Below are 25,975 nucleotides of genomic sequence, written 5' to 3'. Positions count from 1 at the left end.
CTAGTGTAAAATAGATTTATTAAAGGAAATGAGGGTGAATTATTAAAATTCCAATAAAAATACACACCTGTGCTAAAATTTATGCAGTTGGCATTAACACAGGCAAAATGATAAAAAACAAAACAAAACCGAAAAATGTCCATAAGGTCGCACAAGGGTTAAGGTAATCAGCTAACCTAGCTATAGTTGTTTGTATTGTTGGAGTCTTATTTAGTTTTAATATCCGAATGTTTGTGAAAAGAATAAAAATAAAAACAAACTTTTAAATTTCATTCTGCATATGTGATGGACATCGGGTATGATAATTTGGTATCTCATTTGAAGGCATCTTGAGTAAAACAGCTCCAAGCAAATGTGAATGTGCGCGTTACATTTGAACCGGAAGTGACGATAGGCTACCTGGCCACAAAATACGGAAGTCTGTTGCTCATAACCCTCACTAAAACCAAAAGCGAAAGTAACAGACTGAAGGATGTTTTTCATCGACGTTTAGTTTTGGACAGGGCTGAGGATGAAAAGAGTGATAGAAATTCACAGTAAGCTCGTTTTCTCATTGTCTGATAGCACACGTACATCACGGAGACATCTGTTTGATGTCAAATTTGAAACTACACTGTTGTAGTTTAAATAACGTGTTTTATCTCCATCTCACTTGAATCGTATGGTACACGCAGATTGTAGACAAGATTCGTCACAAGTGATGCAGTAGAGACGAAAATGTGAAATAAAGTTGTTACTTTTGTTTTCTTTGCGCAAAAAAGTATTCTCGTAGCTTCGTAACGTTACAGTTGAACCACTGATGTCACACGGACTACTTTGTCGATCATCTTGGTACTTTTCTGGACCTTGAACGTGGTAGTTACCTTGCTGTCTATGGGAGGGTCAGAGAGCCCTCAGATTTCATCAAAAATATCTTAATTTGTGTTCCGAAGATGAACGAAGGTCTTACGGGTTTGGAACAACACAATCAATGACAGAATTTTTGGGTGAACTAACCCTTTAATTTTGTTTTAATTTAGTTTTGTACTATTTATTCAGTGTTATATGCATGTATAAACGGTGCTTTGCGTGTAATTTCACCTTTTTGTACGTAATGTTGATATTTTCTGTACTTCTATCTTTGGTACCTTGGCATTAATAATAATAATAATAATAAAAATAGAAAAGAAAAGAAAATAGTGTTTTGTGGGCGCTTTCATTCTATTATTTATTTCTAGTGCTGTCAAAAGATTAATTGCATTCAAAATAAAAGTTTTTGTTTACATAATATATGTGTGTATATTGTGTATGTTTATTATGTATATATAAATACAACCACATGCACGTATATATTTAAGAAAACTGTGTTATGTTTATATATTAAGTATATTTATATATAATATCAAATATAAGAATATAAATATCCAAATGTATATACATGTAAATATTTTCCAAATATATATTGTATGTGTGTGTATTTATATTTACATAATAAATAAACAGTACACATACATATATTATGTAAAAAAAACCTTTTATTTTGGGTGCGATTAATCATGATTAATCGTTTGACAGCACTATTTATTTCATTCTATTTTATAGTTATATAGTTCAGTGCTTTCCATAGATATTAAAATAAATTTTGGAATAATCAGAATTGTCATTCTGATGATTAATAAGCAATAATTAATAACAACATTTCAAAAAAATGACTGAGCTTAAATTAGACTAAAGTTGCACTTATTTTTCTTGCAACACTGTTATAACCCTGTTCCAGTGTAGTATTTTAGGTTTTTAATTATTTAAATTTGGTATAACCTATTTCATTTAAATTATCAATTCAATTATGTAAATTTTTGTACCAGAGTCTGAAAAAAACTATAGGAAGTATATTTTAAATATATTTATTTATTATATAGAATTTATTTTAACTTCATGTGGTTAACATATTCTAACCTTTTGAAAGATATGGAAGGAGAGGCGAAGAGACGGGGAAGAGGATCTCCAGAACCCAGCGATGTGTCACTGAAAAGTCTTCTCCTTCCACATCCTGACTTCAGTGATGGCTCATTGCCTTCTGACCCCAGGTAAGACTAGGCACTGCTTCTATAAATTGCTGCGTTATACAGGCAAAAAAGAAACTAATTGAATGTGTATACATTTCCTTTGTTGACTCCCCCAGGTATGATATAGGACACTTAAAATGCTGACATGTCGGTGTTGTGGCATATGCTCAAATGCATTCAAATCAAGTACCTGTATACACAGTATATTGCTGTTTGATATTTTTTTAATAAGCTATATTAAGGGTGTTCCCCATAGGATTTTGTGAGACTGTGGTGGGTGGACTTCGGGACAGACTCTGCTAGAAGAAAATGTTTAAAAATTTTTAAGATAAAAGCAGCAGTTTGGTGCACTTTGAGAACTAAAGCTCAAACCTCTTTCAGTGACCAAACTGAACAGAATAAAGAGACTTTGCATTGATTTATACAAAAAACTTTGTGTCTCACATTAACCACAATACATTCACTCTTTTGTTTATTTGTAGCAAAGCTAACAATTTAAATGTAATAATAATACATTTTTATTATTAATTCTAGGATATTATTTTTGTAATGTAACTACAGTGTAAAATAATACCATTTAATAACACTCTTAATAAATGTACTTTACAGTAGTAAAACTACAGTACAATACTTAATTTCTTCAATTTCAAGCCTTAAAGGGGACCTATTATGCAAAAATTACTTTTATAAGGTGTTTGAACACAGTTGTGTGGCCGCAGTGTGTGAAAACAACCAGCCTATAATGTTAAAAATCCACCCACTCATTTTTTTATAATACAAATAAATCATAAACAGTCTCTCCAAACGAGCAGTTCCAGATTTCTGAGATGGTCCTCGCTGCAGAACACAAGATCCAGAGGGTGAGGTTGGATCCAGATCCAACTCCTCCAACCTTACATATACCTAAACCTACCCGTCTCCACCCCCTGATCCCTAAACCCACCCATCTCCACCCCTAAACCTACCATCTCCACCCCCTAGATGTGGATCCAACCCCGCCCCCTAGATCTTTGTTCTGCAGTGAGGAGCTACTGAGATTTCTCCATAGATTTCATGTCACCATAGGGAAAAAGTCCCGCCCATTTGTGACACTCTCTGCCCTCTTAGCATAGACACAGCCCTGAGTGAGAAGCAGCAGTCCGCCATTACTGTTTTCTTATTAGCTGCTGGAGATATACAATGTCAGTGCTATGAGGCATTACAAGTGTTGTTTGTTGGGATGCACCAACGAACATAGGAGTCTCTATAGACTCCCTCCATCTAAGCTACTGAGGACACTGTGGTTAAATTTCATTTTCAAAGGAAATATCCCAGAAAAAAATAGTAAAGTCCCCTATATGTTTAGGGATCAATACCAACGCTTCGTACGCGAACGTCAGCTCCAGACAAAGTAAAGAATCGCACGTTTGTTTTCCAAATTGCCTTTCTGAAAGAGCTTCTTGGCACTCTGTAAGTAGTCTCAGCCTCAGACGTCATGCCCACGGACTGCTGGCTGAACGTCTGATGCATTTTGAAAAGTTTTACGTATAGATGACAACTTTGTTAAAATGATCTCCGTTCACATGGATCTATGGATACGACTAAAAATGCTGTATTGTGCATACCAGGCCAGTAGTTGGCGATGTGACTTTTTTAAAGAAACACTACGAGCATATGCACATATGCATTCCTATAGATTGAACATGTAATACACATGCGCATGATGTCACCGTTTTCACAAATACACATTTTCTTAGTTTACAGATAACGTTATTGTTTTCAAAAACGTTCAAAGGTTTGCATCTTCAGACCCCCAAAACATTGTGGTGTAAATGAATGAGCAAAACACAGTTTCAGTTTTAAGTTAAAAATGGTGTCATGTAAACACCCGCTAAGCCATATTGCAATTTCAGATTGATTCAAATTGGAACTGTGGCGGGACAAAATAGACTGTGGTGGCTAATTAATAGAAAACACTGGTGTTTATTTTTAATTATTTTTATTATATCTTTTATTGTTTATTGTATTACATATTTTGCACTCATAAAAACAGTTGTAAAATGACTCTACTAAATCTACCTTCAGATTGTAATCAAGAAATGTGGTTTGTCTTGCTGTGTTTCTTCAGTATGGAGAGAGATGCTCAGTCCAAATCCAGTCCTGCTGGTTCTCCTCCCTGCAACACTGTTGATTTGCTCAAAGAGAGACACAAAACAGGCATGAAGAGCAAGTATGAGAGCTTATTTGAGGGAATTCAATTACAAGAGAATAAAACCTTCCTGAACAGCATTTACACACAGCTCTACATCAGAGAGGGAGAGAGTGAAAGGGTGAATGAAGAACATGAGATCTTACAGAAGGATTTGCAAAATTACAAGATGCTCCAAGAGACTCCAATTGACTGCAACGACATCTTTAAACTTCTGCCGGGATGTGAAAAGCAGAAAAAAGTCCAAATCAAGACTATTCTTACTAGCGGCATCGCTGGAATTGGAAAATCAGTCTGTGTGCAGAAGTTCATTCTGGACTGGGCTGAGGGAAAAGCCAATCAGGATGTAGATCTCATGTTTGTGCTTTCATTTCGAGAGCTGAACTTGTTTAAAGATCACCAGTACAGTCTTCACAAACTTCTGGTGGACTTTTATCCTGAACTTCAAGATCTGGACTCAAAGATTCTCGAGGAGTATAAAGTTGTGTTTATCTTTGATGGTCTGGATGAAAGCAGAATTACACTGATGTTTTCAGAAAATGAGAGAGTTTCTGATGTGAATGAGTCTTCATCAGTAGGTGTGTTGATGTCTAATCTCATCAGAGGAGAGCTGCTTCCCAATGCTCTCATCTGGATCACCTCCAGACCAGCAGCAACCAGTCTGATCCCCTCCAAATACATCAACCGTCTGACAGAAATTGAGGGATTCAATGAATCTCAGAAGGAGGAATATTTCAGAAAGAGAATCACTGATGAGCATCAAGCCAGCAGAATCATCTCACACATTAGAAGATTAAGAAGCCTCCACATCATGTGTCACATACCCGTCTTCTGCTGGATCTCATCCACTGTCCTTCAAAACATCCTGAAACAAAATAACAGTGCAGAAATCCCTAAAACTCTGACTGAGATGTACATCCACTTCCTGCTCACTCAGATGAACATGAGGACTCAGAAGTATGAAGAGAGATCCAGTGGGAGAAATCCAGAGGAGCTCCTGCAGTTCAACAAAGATAAGATTGTGAAACTTGCTGGACTGGCTTTCAAGCAGCTAAAGAAGGGCAATGTGTTGTTCTATGAGGAGGACCTGAGAGAGAGCGGCATAGATGCCACTGACATTACAGTGTATTCTGGGATTTGCACCGAGATCTTTAAGGAGGAATCTGTGATTCATCAGAGGAAAATCTACTGCTTTATACATCTGAGCTTTCAGGAGTTTCTCGCTGCGTTTTATGTTTTCTACAGCTTTATAAATGACACTTCAGATGCTGTGAAAGTGTTTGATTTGCTTCCAAATTTCCAGAAAGGAGCGATAGATGTGGTTCTTCGGACTGAGAATGGACACCTGGATCTTTTCTTGCGGTTCCTGCTGGGCATCTCGCTGGAGTCCAATCAGAGACTCCTACAGGGTCTGCTGACAAACACCGAGAAGAGCTCTGAGAGCATCAGGACAACCGCAGCTTACATTAAAGACAAAATCAAACAGGAACAGGGTCTCTCGGCTGACAGATCCATCAACCTTCTTCTCTGCTTGCTGGAGATGAATGATCAGACTCTGGTCAGAGAGATTCTGGAGTTTATGAAATCAGACAAAGACTCACAGAATAAACTCTCTCCGTCCCACTGCTCAGCGATCGCCTACATGCTCCAGATGTCAGACGAAGCTCTAGAGGAGCTGGACCTCAAGAAATACAACACATCAGATGAGGGCAGAAGGAGACTGGTACCGGCTGTGATGAACTGCAGAAAAGCAAAGTAAAGAGTCAAATATCAATTTGCTTCAAGTTAATTGCTCATCAAGGCTACATTTATTTGATCAAAAATTCAGAATTTTTTTTTTTTTTAACAATTTACATTTTTTCAGTTTTCCAATTTAATATAATTAAAAAATATCAATTTATAAATATAAATTTAAAATACAATTCCTGTGATGCAAAGCTGAATTTTTAGCAGCCATAACTCCAGTCTTTATTGTCACATGATCCTTCAGAAATCATACTAATATGTTGATTTATCATTTTTGATTGACATATTTTTTTTGGAACCAGTGATACTTTTTTCAGGATTTTTTGATGAATACAATTTATAAGCATTTAATAAAAGCATTTATTCAAAATAATTCAATTTCTTTTCTAACAATAAAAGTCTTTACCATCACTTTTTATCAATTTAACATATCCTTGCTAAATAAAAGTATTAATTTATTTTAGAAAATTTACTGACCCCAATCTTTTGAACAGTAGTGTATTTGTTACAAATGATTTCCATTTTAAATATATGTATATGTGTGTATATATATATATATATATATATATCATTGACTATTAACATCCTGTTGCAAATGTCCATTACATAAACTGAAACAGTGTTTAACTCTCTTTCAGTCTTGCCTGCTGTAATCTCACAGATCAGTGCTGTGAAATCGTGGTGTCAGCTCTACAATCATTAAACTCGCCCCTCAGAGAGCTGGATCTGAGTAACAATGACCTGCAGGACGCTGGTGTGAAGCTCATTTGTGCTGGTCTGAAGAGTCCAAACTGTCGGCTGGAGATACTGAGGTAAGAGTAATACCTGGAGTACGCTTTGTCGTTATGCCTGCCATTTTGCCTGTGTGCACTGCTTTGTGATATTTCACTTGACCAGCAGAGAACAGCACTGAGTTGTGTTATCCTAATACTCACAAATAACTTCTGAACTTCTTCCATTTGTTTTATGGCCATTTTCTATCTTCTTTGAGTACTTTTAAAAAATAGCAGCCCAGCTGTGACTGTTGATACCTACTGGACCCACCGCTAAGTGCATTTGTGTTCAGACAGGCGAATGTGCGTAAGGCTAGATAATGTAGGCTGCATAGTCTGTTTACATCATGCATACTGTGCGTGAGACGTAACAGTAAACTGACATCTCTGAAACATACTTTTGGCTTAGAGTTGGGCTCTTTTGTTTTTAGTAAGTTCAAGTTCCGATAAATGATCATCATAACATTCAATATTCTAATGCATTAATTCATTTGTGCAACCTGAAATCCCAATCTCACTTTTAATTATTCTTCATCTAGGTTATCTGGTTGTATGGTGACAGAGGAAGGCTGTTGTAATCTGGCTTCAGCTCTCAAGTCAGACACTTCACACCTGAGAGAGCTGGATCTGAGCTACAATCACCAAGGAGAAGATGGAGTTGAGATGTTTTCTGCTTTGTTAGAAAATCCAGACTGCAAACTGGAGAAACTCAAGTATGTTGGTTTTATGACACATTTTTTGCGAGAAAAAAAATGTGTGCAAATAGTTAATTTTGCTATCTCTACCTGATAAATGTTGATCCAGCTCTTTGTTTTGATTCTGATTCTGATTTTTGTCTGATTCTGATACCTAATGATCCAGCTCTTTGTTTTTTAAAAACCAGGTGTGACAAAAAGCAACTGAGTCTGTAAAAACACTTTTTTGTTTGTGTTTTATAGTTCAGACCATTTTGGAGATTGCAGGGTCAAACCAGGACTACAAAAATGTAGGTTCTTTCTCTTTCACATGTACTCACACACATTTAACATATATTAGTATGATCTATGTCAGGGGTTTTCAAAGTGTGGAGAGCGTGCTCCTCTCCACCTGCATGCTGACAACAAACACCTGAAGCACATGCACCAAACCCTTCTTTCATTTCTCCTACTTACTCCATTGTGAAAGAACGGTCAAATACACACACTTATGTGTCGAAATACCCATCTTGGTGAGCATTCGCATAAATGTAGCTGGTTATGTCTTAAGTTAATGTAAACAGTAGGGAAAAAAAATTGGATGTTTGTCAATATATTGGATCTGTGCATTAGGTCTTAAAGTGACAGCAGCCTCATATACCCACTGTTGCCTATTCTTAATGTTAATCAAACAACAAAAGAAAAAGAGAAAATCTCTGCCCTTGTCTGAATAGCCTTTGTAGCATATCTTTTTTGTACAGTGAGGATTATACAGTTTAATCGCGTATAATACATTTCTGCCTCATACAGTGATCAAGATTTCCATCGGGTTGCAATCGTAAGTTAATTCAGACACTCGCTGTTGCCTGAAAGTGAGTTTTGCCATTAAAATTGTTTTAAATGTATTAAATGATGCTAGCTGGTAGCTTGAAATGAAAACATGGGAAATGAGAAGTGGTGCCGACTGTCTCCTAACTATGATAAACTCTGCCTCTGACAACTCTTCTATCCCCAGTTGGCCCGCTTTGGCCCAAGGTATTCGGCGGGCCAAAAAATCCTTGGCCGTTTGCCCCGAAGAAGCCTTGACGAGGCACGATCAAGCCCCAGAAGTAACAGTAGAAATGCGACTGGCCCTGGCACGCACTAGCATGCTCGCTTTTGGCCCGACAGTGGAAAAGCGGCTGTTTTGACATCGATGAGACATCGCCCTCAATGTTTATGGTGGTTATGACCCTGTATCTTTTGTTCTAATTTCTCTTGTATTTAGATGCCTGTGATCTTACGCTGGATCCAAACACTGCATACGCTCATCTCGCTCTGTCTGAGGGGAACAGAAAGGCAACACATGTGGAAGAAGAGCGGCCATATCCTGATCATCCAGACAGATTTGAGCACCAGGAGCAGGTTCTGTGTAGAGAAACTCTGTCTGAACGCTGTTACTGGGAGGTTGAATGGAGTGGGGGGGCTTATGCTGCAGTGACATATAAAGAAAATAAAGGAAAAAAAAGAGGGAAGGACTGTAGATTTGGGTGGAATGATAAGTCCTGGAGTCTTTTCTGTACCCCTGATGGATATAGCGCCTGGCACGATAACATAAAAACAGATGCCAATTTCCCGTCAAAACCCTCAAACAGAGTAGCAGTGTATCTGGACAGGCTGGCCGGCACTGTGTCCTTTTACGACGTTTCTGACACACATACTCTCGCACACATATATACATTTAAAACCAAGTTCACTGAACCACTCTATGCTGGGTTTGCAGTTTATGGTTCAGTGTTTCTATCAGCGTGAACAGCCTCCTATCATTACCAACTAATTTAGTAATTGCAACTTAATGTAACTGTAGCAACAGTTTATTTTCTTGTATGTTCAGATTTGTATGTTCAGATTATGAGAGCAGTTAATCTAGATGACTGTTTGTCAGTGGGCAAAAAATGGCTATGCTTTAAAATTGTTTATTGTATGTATATATGTATATGTGTGTGTATTTGTATATATATGATATGTAATGAGCCAGAGTTAGGTTTTCCCCAAATATCAGCGTGATATCTAAATGAGGGCATCACATGAAATATGGTGGAATACATCCCACCTTCTAAATAAAAGAGCAAATCATGAATTGAAGTCACTGGCTGCATCCGAAATCGCATACTCTCTTGAGTAGGTACACACGACAGCAAAAAGAGTAGGAATGTGTGTGTAGTATCAATGTAATCTGGACCTACTACATTTGCCATGTTGTCATTGTCACATGACATTTTCTCCCGTGGCCTCATGGGATAGTAAAGCGTCCATTGTATGCACACTTCAGAATCACGTCGGAAGTAGAAGTGTGATCTGGGTTGTTTTTGCCTACATACTTCTTTTGTCACATACTGTTTTTCGTCTACTATACAGTAGGGGAGTATGCAAATACAGATGCAGCCACTGACTAGAAACTCCTGTTGCCATAGAAACAGTCAGTGTCCTGAGATGCCCGTTTAGGACTACACTTGCACATTGGCTAGACCATCCCGAAATATAAGCTTTTTTTTTTAAATGATATTTGAGCACAAGAAACAATTTATGGGACAGTTATTTTCAGATTTTGATGCTGAAGTATGTTATTTAAATTTGACATTATTTAAAAACATTTAAAATATTTTATTAGGTTACTGTCCTTATTCACTTTTGGCTTCATTAATTTGTGCACAGTAAAAGCTCAAATTTGTTTCCATTCAATGTCTTCTGGGATTGAATACTTTTTAAAAGCATTAACATGTTCTTTGCTTGATGTAATAATACTTGTTGAAATTGTTTCTGGTCAGATTGAGGCATAGGTGTTACATATGTTCAATAAACTCATTTTCAAACATCACTTTGTCTTCTGCCTGCTGCATCTGCCTTTGGGCTGAAATATTGTTTTGAAGGAACCGTTTTTAAAAAGGAGCCAGGTGTCAGATTCTTCAATGACTCTGCATTGTTTCACAGTGATGCAAATGTGATATGGATTATTTCACAATACCTTCAACCACCACTAGAGAGAAGCATTTACTTGTGTTAGTGCTTCTGTTAATGTTTATATCTAGTTTGTAGTCGGATTAGCCTTTAGGGCCCCTGGTGACAGAGATTTCAATGGCATGTGCCCCTGAATATACACAATTACACAGACTATTAAAAAACGACTTTCATACACCCCGATTTCTTTTTAAGAATGTGAAAATGTTATGCAGATTTTTCATCTCAGTGCTAGAAACAGTTTAAAGCCTGAAAACGGCTAGGAACTAATACAAAAGGATTCAGTACAGTGAAGCCACACATGATGACTAGTGTTTTTTCCTCCACAAGCTTTTGAAATCTTTGTCCTCATTGCCCTTTCTGCTGTGCTCACTCTCTCACATTCGTTCTCGCATTGCATTGCCAATCCATTTCTGTAATTTCCCCCTCCACTCCCCGAGAACCCATCCCAGCCCGGACTGGAAGGTAATCGATTCATGCTGTCAGTAAAAAGCTCTGCGTCAGAGTCTTGTCGCCTGCTATAAAAAGCCCTGCCAGTGCCGCTGCATCCTCGCAGACCTCTCTCCACAGCAGCAGCAGCAGCACTACGGAAACCGTCTCTGCTCTCTTCTCTCTTCAACAAACATGAGCTCCTTGAGTTACAACCCCTATCTGCCATCTGTGCAGCGGAGGAGGGTGGTGGTACACAGCGGGATGCCCTTCAGCGGAGGAAGCAGTCGCTCTCGCTCCGTCTATTCGACCTATTCATCCCCGTCCCGTGCCTCGGTTCTGTCCTCCTCAGCAGGTCTGCAGCTTTCTGCTGCATCACCAGATCTGGACCTGAGCCAGGCCTCTCAGCTGAGCTCAGAGTTCAAAACAGTGCGGACGCAGGAGAGGGTTCAACTTCAGGACCTTAATGACCGCTTTGTTGGCTTCATTGAGCGCGTGCATGGCCTGGAGCTCCAGAACCGTGCCCTGGAGGCAGAGCTGCTCTTGTTGCGCCAGAGACACTGCGAACCCTCCCGTCTCAGGGGGCTGTACGAGCAAGAGGCGAGGGAACTCCGTGCGGCCGTAGACGAGGCCCGTAGGGAGCGCCAAGTGGCTCAAGAAAGGCGGGACCGACTGGAAGAGGCGCTAAAGGCCTTGCAGGGTCGCTACGAAGAAGAAGTCCTGGCCCGTGAGGAAGCCGAAAGACGGCTGGTGGATGCCAGGAAGGGGGCGGACGATGCAGCATTGGCCCGCTCTGAGCTCGAAAAAAGGGCTGACAATCTTCTGGATGAGCTGGCCTTCCTCAAGAGGCTCCACGAAAGTGAAATCGCCGAGCTCCAAGCCCAGGTGCAATACAGCGCCCAGGTGTCCGTGGAGATGGAAGTGGCCAAACCGGACCTCTCGGTAGCTCTCCGAGATATCCGAGGTCAGTATGAGCGCCTGGCTCAGCAGAACATCCAGGCTGCGGAGGAGTGGTTCCGTGGGAAGGTGAGCACCATGGCGGGTGACACGGTCAAACACACGGAGAACATCCGCACTGCTAAAGACGAGGCTGGGGAGTATCGTCGCCTCCTGAAAGCTCGAGACCTGGAGATCGAAGCATGCCAGGGCTTGAACCAAGCTCTGGAGCGACAATTGCAAGAGGTCGAGGAGAAACAGAGCGCAGAGATCGCCGCCCTACAGGTCAGAATGATAACTACATGTACAATATATGCATTTGGCAGATCCAAAGTGACTTACATTGCATTCATAGTACACATTTTATCAGTTCTTGATTTTCACTGAACCCATGATCTTGGCATTGTTAGGGCCATGTTCCACTGTTTCAGCTACAGGAAAGCTAAATACTGCAATTCTGCTCTATAAAAAGCTAAACTTTGGTCTTTAAATACTTTTTTGCCCGGACAGGACACCATCAGTGACTTGGAGAATGAGCTAAGGACCATGAAGAGTGAAATGGCCCATTACCTCAAAGAATATCAGGACCTTCTCAATGTGAAAATGGCCTTGGACATTGAGATTGCTGCTTACAGGTTAGTAACATCAACAGTTTTGTAGTAAAACCTTTGTTGCAATTGACATGTGTAATCTATATAACCAAGGCCGTAAAATTGGTCAATCAATATGTTTTTTTACATTGATAACATTTGATCTCCCCCAAACTTAAATATATCTTGAATATAAGTGTGTTTACATTCCATCAGGAAGCTTCTAGAAGGAGAAGAAACACGCTTCAACGTGGGCGGTATTGGCGGGATCTCCAGTGTGTTTTCTCCCTCCATCGCCGCCACTCCTTCTTTTGGCCGTCCCGTGTTCTCAGTGCAGGCCAGCCTGACCTCTGGCGCCCCCTATCTTCTGGGAACCAGACTGATGAGCTACTCTGCCACACCAGATGAAATCATTGAAGCCAGCAAGGCACAGGAGGCCGGGGCAAGTCCAGAGAAAGAAGAAGAGGAAGAGGAGGAGGAGGTAGAGGAGGAAGAGGGTGAGAAGGAGGAGGAAGAAGAAGAGGGTGAGAAGGAGGAGGAGGAGGAAGAAGAAAAAGAAGAGGGTGAGGATCATTTGTTTTTTTATACATTGTATATAATTTATTTTAATTTAATTTAAATCACTGTTGATTTATTATTGTATAGTGGTGCATATAAATAAAAAAAGATTTAATTTTAAATGATTTTATTTTTCATATTACATTTTTCTCTTCATTTAGTGAGAAAAGTTGATTATAACTAGATTTTGAATGTATTTATCATATATAATCAAAATGCTAAATATAATTTTTGTAACACCCAGTCCTTTTTCAGTGCTGACATTTGTACCCTATTGTCTCTTTTACAGGTGAAGAAGGAGGTGAAGAGGGAGGAGAGGAAGAAGGTGAGGATAAAGGAGAACAGGAAGAGGAAGAAGGAAAAGAAGCAGGAAAAGAGGGAGAGGAAGGAGGAAAGGGTGAAGAATGTGAAGGTGAAGAAGAAGATGAGGATGAGAAGGATGACGCTGGAAAAGAAGAGGAGAAAAAGAAAGGAGGAGAGACAAAAGAGAGTAAAGATGAGAAAGCCAAGCCAAAAGAGAAGTAAACACACCGGACCAAAACCCCTGGTGCTATCTGGAGGTGATCAAACCTCGTGCATGTATCTCACACATGCAGACATCTCAACAACAACTTCACTGTGTCCTGCTGCTCGATTTCAGATTCAGTTCAAATTAAAAGCAAACTATATACGCAGATGAGAATAATAAATGCAACTATAGAGTTTGGCCAAAGCCAGAGTAGCCTATGCATGAAGACATGTCTAACGTTTGCGCTTGGCAGGGAAGCTGTAATTGCAGGTTGCTTGTGTTGTTTCGATTGCCTTTTTATTTATTGAAATGCAAATAATATTCTTTGAGCATTGTGTCTGTATGCCTTCAGCATTAATCACACTGTCAACTGCCTATGATAACACAAGTGTGCTTAGTATTCAAAATGCCTTAGACCAGATCCTCAAAGAAAGGCTCATTGCCTACCAATAAAAACTTGATAAACCTCCTTAACTTGGTGTGTTGCTCTGTTGTTGTTTTTCTGCCTATGCCAACTGTGCAGTGTACAATGTATGCTATGGTATTATGTGACATAGAACAAATTAAGTTATGTGGCATGCATAATTCATCGAGTGGCATCTAGTTTTTACTTTGCGGGCCTATTTGATTAAAGGAATCAGTCACCAAAACTTAAAAATTTGCTAAAATATACTCAACCTCAGGCTGTCCAAGATGTAGATGAGTTTGTTTCTTCATCTGAATAGATTTGGAGATATTTAGCATTACATTACTTGCTCAGCAATGGATCCTCTGCAGTGAATGGGTGCAGTCAGAATGAGAGTCCAAACAGCTGATAAAAACATTACAATAATCCACAAGTAATCTACACGACCATCAATTAAAATCTTGTGAAATGAAAAACTGAGTGTTTGTAAGAAACAAATCAGTCATTAAGGCGTTTTTACCTTCTAGCCCTAATATTACTTTCTCTAGTGAAAAAGTCATCTTGTTTGAATCAGGAGAGAAATCTGCACAGATCAAACACAGTTTACAAGCCAAAACAGTCTATGTATAAACAAATATGTGGGTGGATTTTGATGTGAGAGGACAACAGGGGATGGACTTTTCACTGGAAGAAGGAATATTATCGATTTTGGACTGGTATTTTGGCCTGAAGCAAAGGTTTTAAATTAAAACACCATAATAATGGATTTGTTTCTTACAAACACTCAGTTTTTCACTTCACAAGATGTTAACTGATGGACTGGAGTGCTGTGGATTACTTGTGGATTATTGTGATGTTTTTATGCGCTGCTTGGACTCTCATTCTGACGGCACCCATTCACTGCAGAGGATCCATCGAAGAGCAAGTGATGTAATGCTACATTTCTCCAAATTTGCTCCGATGAAGAAACAAACTCATCTATATCTTTGATGGAAGAAAAGGCAAATTTTACATTTTAGGGTGAACTATTGCTTTAAATCCTGAAAAATTGCTTCCGGTTCATTTGTAATGAAGTTTGAGCACGATGCATTGTGGGATGCAGTGTCCCATGTAGTGTGCTCTGTTGTTTGCTGCACATTTTAGGTAATCCATATATTTAAGGCATACAGAAAATGTGCATACTGCACACAATATATATTGCATACTGCAGAGATAGTGCTATTCCAAGCACGGCCCCTGTTCTCAATCAGGTACACTACAACCCACTAATTGTGCTAGTATGCAGCCATCAACTCAAGTACAGCGCTGTGCATTGATTATTTATTCATGACAGCTGTAATCAATATAATGCATTGAATGCAATATAATTCAATGTGCACATTCAGCACTTGAACAGCACAGAGCAGAATCCACAGAAAGCACAGCTTTGGAGTCCCACATCCATGCACGTATGCACCAGGTGAGTGGTAAAAATCTGAGCTGTTAACTGAAAGTTGTAGGTTTGAACCCTATTAGAGTTCATCCATGAACTATAACCACTGTGCACTAAGTGTGTCAGCCAAACGGCCTGCCGCAGTCACCCAGTTGTGATCCCAAGCCGGACCCGGTGATCAGCACAAATCTGTATTGATGTAACGTTTGCATTGCAGAATTAGTGTTTTTAAGCATGCAAATCCAATTACTGCCCCCTCAGCGACAAATTCAGTTACCTGATGATCCAGAGCACTTGGCTCAAGCTCTAACAAGCCAGTGCAGCACATGTTCTCCATTATCCTAATTGAGAGCTACACAGTGTCACACTAATGGTGGGAGATAGAGACTGGTCTCGTTTGAGAAGAAAAATGTGATTAATGTCCATGTCATGATGAAACGTTTGTGAGATTAGTCATGCTTCACTTTTTCGGTCTAGCTGTCATTCTTTGCATTTGCCCATGTAGAAAAATGAAGGTTTTATTGCCAACTTTTAATCTTAGTTTACATGTAAAGGATTTTATCGTCTAATGGAAGGATAACCTTTTTAAAGGAAATTTGTAATCTTAATATTTTTATTATGCAGGAAGCATTTTATGAAAGCAGTAAGAGAAGCAACTTTGTGAATTGTGGGTTGCACTGCTGACTTTGTGACAAAATATAAATGTTTAGGTTTATGTGTGAACTTACTTTTTTTGTGATAATCTTTGTGCTATTTGGTTCTATTAAGAAACATTAATACTTTTATTCAGCGAGGATGCATTAAATTGGTCAAAAGAGACAGTAAATACATTTATAATGTTACAAATTTCAATTTCAAATAAATGCAGTTTTTAAACTTCCTTTTTATCAATAAATCTGGAAGAAAATGGCGAAAAAACATGGTCAATACAAAATATTAAGCAGCGCAACTGTTTTCCAGTGTTATTTTAGTATCATTGATATACTATTATAGTTTTTGTTCATATTTTTAATTAGATATTATTTGATATTTCCTGTTATCATTTTAATTTTAAAAGTTTTTGTATTGTTTTTTATTTTTGTCATTTTTATTAGTTTTTTTTTTTTTAAACAAATGTCTGTAGTTTTTATTAATTTTTATTTATTGGTTTTAGTTATTTTACTTCAAGCAAAAATAAGAAATGTTGCCTTTGATATTATTTTAGTTAAATGTATTTGATTTCAAGTCACGGACATGATTTAGAATTTTAAGTTAACTCTAACAACCCTGTTGTTTTCAACATTTACGAGAAATGTTTCTCGAGCAGCAAATCAGCATAAGAGAATGATTTCTGAAGGATCATGTGACACTGAAGACTGGAGTAATTCAGCTTTGAATCACAGGAATAAATTCTATTTTAAAAAGTTTTACATTGGAAACTTTTACTTTAAATTGTAATAATATTTCACCGTTTTCCCAGTATTTTTGATGAGCATAAGAGACTTCTGAGACATAAGAGACAAGCTTCTGAACAGCAGTGTACAGTAGAATAAATTCAAACGCACAGGAGTTTTGTAAGGTCTTGATGAGCTTTTATTGATTGAGGTGGTATTGCAAAGAGCAGCACCTTTAGCTTTCACAGTATCATTGCTAACAGCTGTTGTGTTTCATGTTAACAAACCGAGTCTTATCATTGAGTCAGTGCATTATGTCTTAAGGCAAGAAGTATACTAGAAAGACATCATATCATTTGAAATAATGAAATGGAGTTACAGCTCAAAGTACGCCTGCGAGTGATGATATTATAGCACCATTATTGCCAAACAACTGCTGAAGAACTTCACATTCGTGTAAAATCTCTCACCATTCGAGTCATTAGCAGCATAAATGTACTTGCACATTAATTCAAACGCGTTATAGTTTCTGTTTCAGTCGCGACGGCTCAGCATGGCTCCAGACCACACATGCAAGTCAGTCATTACCATGCATGCAATTATTTTTGCTAGATGCATCAAACGCCATTTGCATCAAATAGAATTATTTCTAACAATTGATTATAACTAATTCCCTGTCAAAGTCATTTGCATCAGTCTTTTCCTTTGATTTCCTTCTTTGCCTGCAGACTGACTTTCTCCACCTTCTTGGTGACTTTCTTTTTCTCCTGAGGCTTTTCCTCGGACTTCTTCTCTTTCTCTGTGTCAGGTTTGCTCTCCTTGTCTCCATTGGTGATGGTTTCCACTGTTCTGGTTTGGACCTCTTCTTTCGGACTGGCTTCTTCCTTTTCTTCTTCTTTTTCTTCTACTGGTTTCTCCTTTTCTGCTGATTTCTTCTCGTCTTCTTCTGAATCGCTCTTGTTGTCACTCTTCTCTGAATCAGCCTTCGTTTCCTCTCCTCCAGACTCATCTTTCTTCTCTTCATCTCCTTCGGATTTGGTCTCCTCTTTTTCATCAGCTTCTTCTTTCTCCTCCTCATCATCTTTGGTTTCTTCTTTACTCTCTGCCTCTTGTTCTTCACCACCCTCCTCCTCCTCCTCCTCTTTCTTTTCTTCTTCGTCTTTCTCGCTGCCTTCTTTCTCTGCTGTTGGAGATGTATCACCACAGAGTTCTGTCTCCTCGATCACTTCCACTTGTTGTTCCTCTTCCTCCTCACCTTCTTCCGCTTCTTCCCCCTCTTCTGCTTCCTCTTCCTCCTCAGCAGCTTCTGTTTCTTCCTCTTCTCCTCCTTCTGCCTCTTCCTCTTCTTCAGCCTCAGGAGCAGCAGAACTCACTTTGGCCTCACTGGCGGTGACAATCTCTTCCTCCTTTTCCTCCTCTTCACCCTCACCAGCTTCTTCCGCCACTTCTTTAGCCACCTCTGCCAGATCATCGTCAAGGTCACTCTCTCCTTTGGTCTCCTGGATGATCTCCTCCACTATTTTATGTTTGACCTTAGAGGTTTTAGGCTGGCTGTAGGCAAACACGGGGGTTGAAATACGTCCGGGGACGGTACGGAAGCGCGTCTCCTCACCCTCCAGCATTTTCCTACATTTGAGAGAGAAAACTGTCATTAATCAAATCAACGACATGCAATAGAGCAAAAAGGAGCACAACTCTACCTGTAAGCTGCTATTTCAGCATCCAGTGCCATCTTGACATTAAGCAGATCTTGATATTCCCGAAGATGACGAGCCATTTCCCATTTTGTTCCTTTCAGATCATTTTCCAATTGGTGAATCATTTCCTGTTGAAGCAGATGCAATAAATCAATTCACAACTTCATTAGATTGCACTTAAATTTAAACAAGAAGTACTGACTAAAATTAATCTGTTTACTTTTATGAAACAACTTTTAATAAGCAACTAAATTAATTAAAGTTCTCATTTGGTTCTTTTAGTACGCAGTGCAGCACCCCACATCCGTTTGATGAACTTGTTTTATAAATCATACCAGGTCTGGCTCAAACTAAGTCAACAGGCCACTAAAATGAAATCCTGCAGCGCTAGTAAAAAGTATGCGCACTGCTCGTTGCGCATGATTACGCACGCAGTGCGCAAACCACATGTGAAATAATGGCTGCGGTTTAAAACCTAGTGTGCAGCATTTTTGGGCCATCCTATATTTTGCAACACAGCCATGTGCCTTTGAATCAGCAAATAAACACACACTAAGAACAAAACACTATCGTCATATCATGAAAACTACGTAAAAGCATTCGAAAGCCAGTATTTCAAGTGATTGCGCGACGCGCAACTGCACTATTTACACTTACATCATACTAGTGCAGAAGGATTTGTTTTGAGTTTTTTTCCAGATCTTATACAAATCATAAAACAACGAGAACACATTTGAATTCTTTCGAATTTAAATTAAATTAAATGTAATGATTATTTTGTATAAAACTATGCGTAAAATATATAATTGTGTATTTTATTTTTGTATTAATTTATTAATTAGTTAAAATTTTATACATTTAATACTTGAATCATGCAGCTGCCTTTCCAATGAATCTTTGGTGCCACGAAGAGCCTCCAGCTCAATGTTCTTGGCTTGGATCTGACGGCGGTAGTCTGCGATCTCGTCCCGTATAGACTTCATAGCATCCTTGTTGTGTTCCGAGGCGTCCGTCAGCATGGCATAGCGGCACTTGAACACCTCTTCGGCCTGCTGGAGGTTCTTGGAGGAGAGCCCGTCCAGTTGCGCGCGGATCTCCCGGAGCGCAGAGGTGATGTCGGTCTTCTGGAGGTCCCTCATCTCCACCACCGGTACCTGCGCGGCTTGAAGCTGAGCCAGAAGCTCGCTGATCTCCTCCCCGTGGTTCTGCCGCAAGAAGTCCATTTCGTTCACGAGCGCCTGGACCTTCCTTTCCAACTCCTGCTTCATCAGAAGCGAGTCGTCCTTGTTTTTCTTCATGCCCCGGATCGCAGCCTCCGTGTGCTCCCTGAGCCTGGCTTCATCTTCGTAGCGCTCCCGGAGCCGCTGCAGATCCTCATCCACGTGGTCCGTGTCGAGCAGCATCTGCGCCTTCTCTTTGTGGAGCTGTTCCAGGGCGCAGCGCAGGTCTTGGAGCTCGCGGTCGTACGCATCGCTTTGCAGGGACTGCGAAAAGTTCTGCTGCTTCAGCGCTTGGATCTCTGCCTCCAGCTGCTTGTTTTGCTCCTCGAGGAAGCGAACCTTGTCGATGTAGCTGGCGAAGCGGTCGTTGAGCCCCTGGAGCTGCTCCTTCTCGTTACTGCGCACCGGATCTCCACTGAGCGCCGCGCTCAGCTCGAAGCCTTCCGGAGACGCGAGCACGGCGGGGCTGTACGCAGCCCTGGATGCGGCCATATTTGTGGATCTTTTGAAAGACAGAGGACTGCTTTTAGCCCACGAGCGCATAGTGGAGGACGGCGCGCGGTTACTCCGTGTCTCCAGAGCCCTTCTGCGGGAGGCCACTATCATGTCCATGGTGAATGGTGCTTGTGAATTGGTGGTGTGGTGAGGGCATGGTTGCGTTCTGTCCTGTTGTATTTATACGCCGGCTTACTTTGTCAACGAGGCAAGAGCAGCACCCTCCCCTTGGAAAATCGACGAAGATGGAGGTCGTTGGGTTGCTCAGCAATTCACCTCAGTGCCCCAAAACAGTCGAAGTCTTTTAAAATTGTATAAAAGGTGAAGTCAAGAGGCTGTGACTTTCTGCATCATTAAAACCGACTCAGATGTATCACATGTTGTTTAGTGCATTTTTTCTCTCTTTTTAAATCACTTATTGCAGCTAGACTTTATATGCTCACTCTAGCTGCAATCTTTATCTACATGATTAAACGTGTATTGTGTGTGAAAAGTTTGGATAAATTAAGATATTTTTAATGTTTTTGTAAAAAAAAGTCTCTGCATTTATTCAATCAAAAATACAGTAATATTGTGAAATATTATTACTTTTTAAAAGAGCTGGGTTATATTTCAATATATTGTAAAATGTAATTTATTCCTGTGAAGCAAAGCTGAATTTTTAGCATCATTACTCCAGTCTTCAGTGTCACACGATGCTCAAAAAATTATTTTAACTTCTTTAAAAAAATAATCTATCTTTCTAGAAATGTTGTGATTTTATGTGAAAATAAAAGATTTAAAAATGCTGTTTTGAGTACAACATATTTATTTGCTCCATCAGTATTTAATAAAAAGAAATAAATATTTCCAATCTTTGTGTAGAACTTGCCTTTAGCCCTATTCTGAATTAGCTGTGTCCTTTGGATCAAACCACCAAGTTAAATGCCTTGCAAGTGCAACATTCTTTGCCAATAAATTTTGCTTCGGATTCATTTTAAATATCTTTGGTATTTTTATGCATGCAAACTTAAGCAAAGTCAGGTTTATTGCACATGCAGAGCAATGCAAATACACAAAATGCAGTTTCTACAGTGAGGTGAAGTGAGTGAACAAAATATAATAAATATTTATCACAGGCTGAACGACGCAGCGCTACATTACAAAAAAAAATTTCAATGAAAGCAAACAAACAAATAAATAAGAACATAAAGTTAATGACAAGATAATCATAATGCAAGGTTATTATTATTTTAATTAAAATTTGACCTTAAAATGTATGAAAATATATAGGGAATTTTTAGATGCTGTAACTGGTTATCGTTGTTAATAAACTTTTCTGTTTTTAGTTTAAATAATAATGGCTGACAAATAATTTTGTTATATGTAATTTTATTATATATGTAATAAGTTTATATCATTTTATTATATATTCTATTTAGTCTCTGAATTAATATGCACTCATGAAACTGCATGCATAATAACATTGACCTCTTTAACTGATCACATTATTAAAGATATTTTGCTTTACTATAGACACTGACGCTCTTGAATCGGTGCACATGCCAAGACAAAGCCATTCGGCTGTCAGCCTGAGCTGATGCACTGAGGATTTGGCCTTGTGTTGTCAGGAATTTTCAATAATGCAGCAAAGTACCAAGGTTATAAGAAGTTTTCTAATTCATTTTACAGATCACACGGGAGTCTTTTCACTCCAATGCATAATAAACGACCAAGAGCCTTCCTAAAATAATAATTACATCTTCCTCATAAGGAAGTTCCCAGAGGATCAAAACACATCTTGAATAGTAATGTAAATGTATATTAAAAGAAGTTTAGCAGGGTGCAAATCTCCAAGATGTTGTGATATTAATATATGATGATGATAATAAGACTAACCCAATAAAACAGTAGTTTACCATGCACTTAAATAATTTAACCAGATAATAGCCATGGCGAGTAAAATCAGCATACATACTGGCAGCAGTGAGGCATGATGGGAAATACAGTACACATATGTCAGAGGTTACGAGAAGCTTTCGCAAAGGAACTTGATCAATACAAATTATAGGTAATCAATAGAAAATATGAACCTGACAATCAAGAGAGGAAAGTGGCCTTTTGCTAATGACAGTGATGATCACATCCAGATTTAGTTCTTGGATGATGGAAGCATATATAACACACACACGCACACACACACACACACACACACACACACACACATGTCCTCATTTGTCACAAAAACGCGCGCGCGCACACACACACACACACACACACACACACTCTCTCTCTCTAGTATCTCATTCGCCTCATATGTCTGACTTATGTTGATTTCGCGATAGGGAATCGCCTGCCGCAGTGGAACACTAGACACTCAAATGTAATTGTAAGGCCCAACAAAGTTGCTTTTTGCAGGCTATAAAATTGCACAGTCATGCTTTTGAGTGCTTAGACAGTGCGCCGTCGATGCTTCAACCCAGGCTGCGAGCCAATAGCGCGCTGCAGAGATGCTGAGTCAGCGCCAGACACAACACAACACAACACAGCTCGATTACCGGAGCAAACGAATGGGAATGTAAGACAGATAGTACTACACGAGGTGTATTTGTGCGAAATGGAGGAGAAAATAAATGTTTTCTAATAAATGTGGTACTAGAAAGATGTTTGCATTATTACAGTCTCTTTTGGTTCGCTCGCTAGGTGTTCGTGAGGTTAAAGGGTGGTGGTTTGAGTATTGCATTTCTCGCTCAAACCCAGCGGAAGCGAACAGAGTCTTCCCCCGGCCGTCAGCATCTCTCTCCTACCGTCAGCAGCACCTGACAGCACTGTTTTTCCTGCAGACTCACACGCGCAGTCTTCCTTCAGGTCGTCTACACAATCGCAAGCTCCGCCCCTCTGCAGCACACGACTGTCACAATTTGAGTTGAATTACTGAAATAAATGAACTTTTCCACGACATTCTAATTTATTGAGATGCACCTGTACTCACCGAACACAAAGGTGAGGCTCATGTCGTGTGTGTGTGTCAGTCTGAGAAAGATAACATTACAAAACACACATTTGTTTTTCTCTGCAATGTTTCTGTACTAAGCTAATGATATTTTATACCCCCCAAACACTCGTATAAAGTTTCTGCATTTTTAGATTTTCATCAGCATGTTATCGAGCCTGCTTAATAAGCTGTTTTCCTCGTGAGGACCGTTAGCTGCTCAACACTGTGGGTGATTGCATGTTTTACTAGTCTTGTGGGGAAATGTGCTCCCATAATGTAGACAAAACATAATTTTCTCATAATAAATAACGAACTACAGGGTAATAAAAACAGGAGAAGATGTCCCCTTAAGAATAAATTGTAACATATTTACCTAAGATTAGATAGCATGTGCAGGATGATTATGCATTATGCAATGTGTTAAGGGAATAAATGGAAACATTTCCTATTTTAGTCGCCACAAAATATAAAATTCAAAGATGAGACTTTATTATTGACTTTTACAGATTTGTTCATCATTTTTTACAGATATCTTTCTTATATACATGCATGTATAGGCTATATACAGCGGTGGCCAAAATGATTAGAAAACTATTATTTTCACCAGCTAAAAATGGGTTTAAGTCAGTTATTTCTATCTTTTGCTGTAGTGTGTCAGTAGGAAATATTAGTTTACATTTCCAAACATTCATTTTGCCATTACTTGTAATAATTCAGTGAGATATTTGTCTGACAACAGTCAGTGCTGCACACAGAGATCTGATCTGATCATCATCAGTCTGTCTGGAATGACGTGAAGAAACAGAACAAACTGAGACAGACTCAATCCAGAAGAACTGTGGCAAACGTCTCCAAGATGCTTCAAGAAAGCTACCTGCAAAGCTATCTGAAAAACGGGCAAAAGCTGGTTTAAACGCAAATGATGGTCACACCAAATTTTAATTTAATTTAAATAGAAGTTAATTGATAAAGAAAATCTATTTATGACATTATATTTTGACAGTATCCTCATTTTACAGCACTTTAACCTAAACTGTTAACAGTACTGTAGCTTTGCAGGTAGGTCTCTTGAAGCATCTTGGAGACTTTGCCACAATCTGTGCTGAAACGTTCCTCTCAGACTCTTCAGATCAGACTGAAATGATCTGGAGCAGAAGCAGCACAACGTTTGACAGATTTACTCTTATTGTTCTGCTGTTGACAGCCGTTTTTCATCTTTATTTCATTGAGATGTGGACAGGCATGTGTTGATGATTTCACTTGTCTGACACCAGGAAGTTGCATAGGTTCAGAATGAGATATTTTGCAGTGTAGTTTGAATAAAGGCTAAAGAGGAACCTTTACAGTAAAGTTACAGTAGGCCTATGTTCTCATACAGTGAACTCTTATTTCAGGTTGAGGAAAATGTGACTCCTCATGATATGATCATTGTATATTGATCTTTTCACACTCACCTACGCAAACTCAAATCACTACAGCAGCAACCTAATGAACTATACTGTCACTAATAATAAATCACTAAGAGACGAAATCAACAGCTCATGATCTGATAACATTACTGTGGATGTTTCTATGTACCTTTATGATCTTCTATGATCAAATGTCTCTTCAAACAAGCATTTGAGGATAATCTTTTTCTTTGTGTCTGTCCTCTGCGTCTCACTGTCCGTCTGTAGTGTGTATGTATACAGCGCCCCCTATTGGTGTAATAGCATAAATCATAACACCGGATGCTTACTAATGCAGCAGGGTTCACAGCCTTATGAATGTTTCTGAAGCTTAATTTTTCAGTTTAATATCTAATTACTCTAGTGAATGTAAAACTGTGATTAAATCCGTAGAATCAGAAATGATATTGTAATAGTGATAGTTTCTTTCTTTCTTTCTTTTTGAATTTTCATATTTTAATGTGTTTTGAGTAAATGTATATATCTATTTATATTTTTATACTTGCTATATATATACTTGATAAAATATATATTTGATAATTATATTTGATTTCTTCATATTTTGTAGGTATTTTTGTGCTTTCTGGATCTGATCCAGGTCTCTTTTGAAAAAGTTTTTTTTAATGGGACTACATGGTTAAATAAAAATGAGTGCTGCCAAACGATTAATCGCGATTAATCACACCCAAAATAAAAGTTTTTGTTTACATAATATATATGTGTGTACTTTGTAGATTTATTATGTATGTATAAATATACACACATACAGTATATATTTGGAAAACATGTACATGTATTTACATGTATATATTTATATTCATATAATTTATATTACATATAAATATATCTAATATATAAACATAACATATTTTTCTGAAATGTATACATGCATGTGTGTGTATTTATATATACATAATAAATATGCACAGTACACACATTTATTAAGTACACTAAAACTTTTATTTTGGATGCGATTAATCGCTATTAATAGTTTAACAGCACTAAATAAACACATAATAATAAACACTAATAATAATAATAATAAACGCTAATAATGATAATAATCAGACTAACTTGATAAAACAAAGATAAATATGTATAAATATAAATATGAAATAATCTGCTACTACTCTTACACATAATAATAATTGATTAATTTTTTATATATATATTTTTTTTGTATAAATATATTTTTATGCTTCCTGGACCTGATCCTGGTCTCTTTTGAGAAATAGATCTGATCTCAATATGACTAACATGGTTGAATATAAATATTAAATGTGTAATAATAATAATAATAATAATAATAATACATTATCCACATAAACAAACAAACAAACAAATAAATATTTACACAAAATCAATACGCTTACCACCACTTAAGCTTCCTAATTCAGTCATGAATTAACTAACATATGGAAATATTTTGTGAATTTTTATATGTGTAACTTAAGCATTCATTTGTACCTAGTTGGGATACTTTCCT

General features: G+C 38.4%; 3 protein-coding genes across 3 annotated transcripts; 2 read left to right on the top strand and 1 right to left on the bottom strand.

Moving 5' to 3' along the window:
* Nucleotides 1-456: 456 nt before the first annotated feature.
* On the top strand, nucleotides 457-10,124 carry LOC107696916 (protein NLRC3-like). The gene is made up of 7 exons (XM_016497487.1): nucleotides 457-536; nucleotides 1,946-2,066; nucleotides 4,153-5,988; nucleotides 6,618-6,791; nucleotides 7,292-7,465; nucleotides 7,691-7,737; nucleotides 8,694-10,124. The coding sequence occupies exons 1-7, from the start codon at nucleotides 512-514 to the stop codon at nucleotides 9,215-9,217; spliced, it is 2,901 nt and encodes a 966-aa protein (XP_016352973.1). The 5' UTR covers nucleotides 457-511; the 3' UTR covers nucleotides 9,218-10,124.
* Nucleotides 10,125-10,807: 683 nt separating this feature from the next.
* LOC107696905 (neurofilament light polypeptide-like) lies at nucleotides 10,808-13,916 on the top strand. The gene is made up of 4 exons (XM_016497474.1): nucleotides 10,808-12,073; nucleotides 12,299-12,423; nucleotides 12,595-12,941; nucleotides 13,226-13,916. The coding sequence occupies exons 1-4, from the start codon at nucleotides 11,048-11,050 to the stop codon at nucleotides 13,459-13,461; spliced, it is 1,734 nt and encodes a 577-aa protein (XP_016352960.1). The 5' UTR covers nucleotides 10,808-11,047; the 3' UTR covers nucleotides 13,462-13,916.
* A 3,107-nt stretch (nucleotides 13,917-17,023) lies between these two features.
* On the bottom strand, nucleotides 17,024-20,216 carry LOC107696904 (neurofilament medium polypeptide-like). The gene is made up of 3 exons (XM_016497473.1): nucleotides 19,206-20,216; nucleotides 18,356-18,509; nucleotides 17,024-18,281 (listed from the first exon to the last, which is right to left on the bottom strand). Exons 1-3 carry the CDS (start codon nucleotides 20,182-20,184, stop codon nucleotides 17,348-17,350), a joined length of 2,067 nt encoding a protein of 688 aa, XP_016352959.1. The 5' UTR covers nucleotides 20,185-20,216; the 3' UTR covers nucleotides 17,024-17,347.
* Between the last annotated feature and the right edge of the window lie 5,759 nt (nucleotides 20,217-25,975).

This window comes from Sinocyclocheilus anshuiensis, unplaced genomic scaffold (genome assembly GCF_001515605.1).
Source record: "Sinocyclocheilus anshuiensis isolate Anshui unplaced genomic scaffold, SAMN03320099.WGS_v1.1 scaffold1083, whole genome shotgun sequence".
NCBI lineage: Eukaryota > Metazoa > Chordata > Actinopteri > Cypriniformes > Cyprinidae > Sinocyclocheilus > Sinocyclocheilus anshuiensis.
Note: the sequence above shows the minus strand (reverse complement) of the source record. Positions and strands in the feature narration are given on the sequence as shown.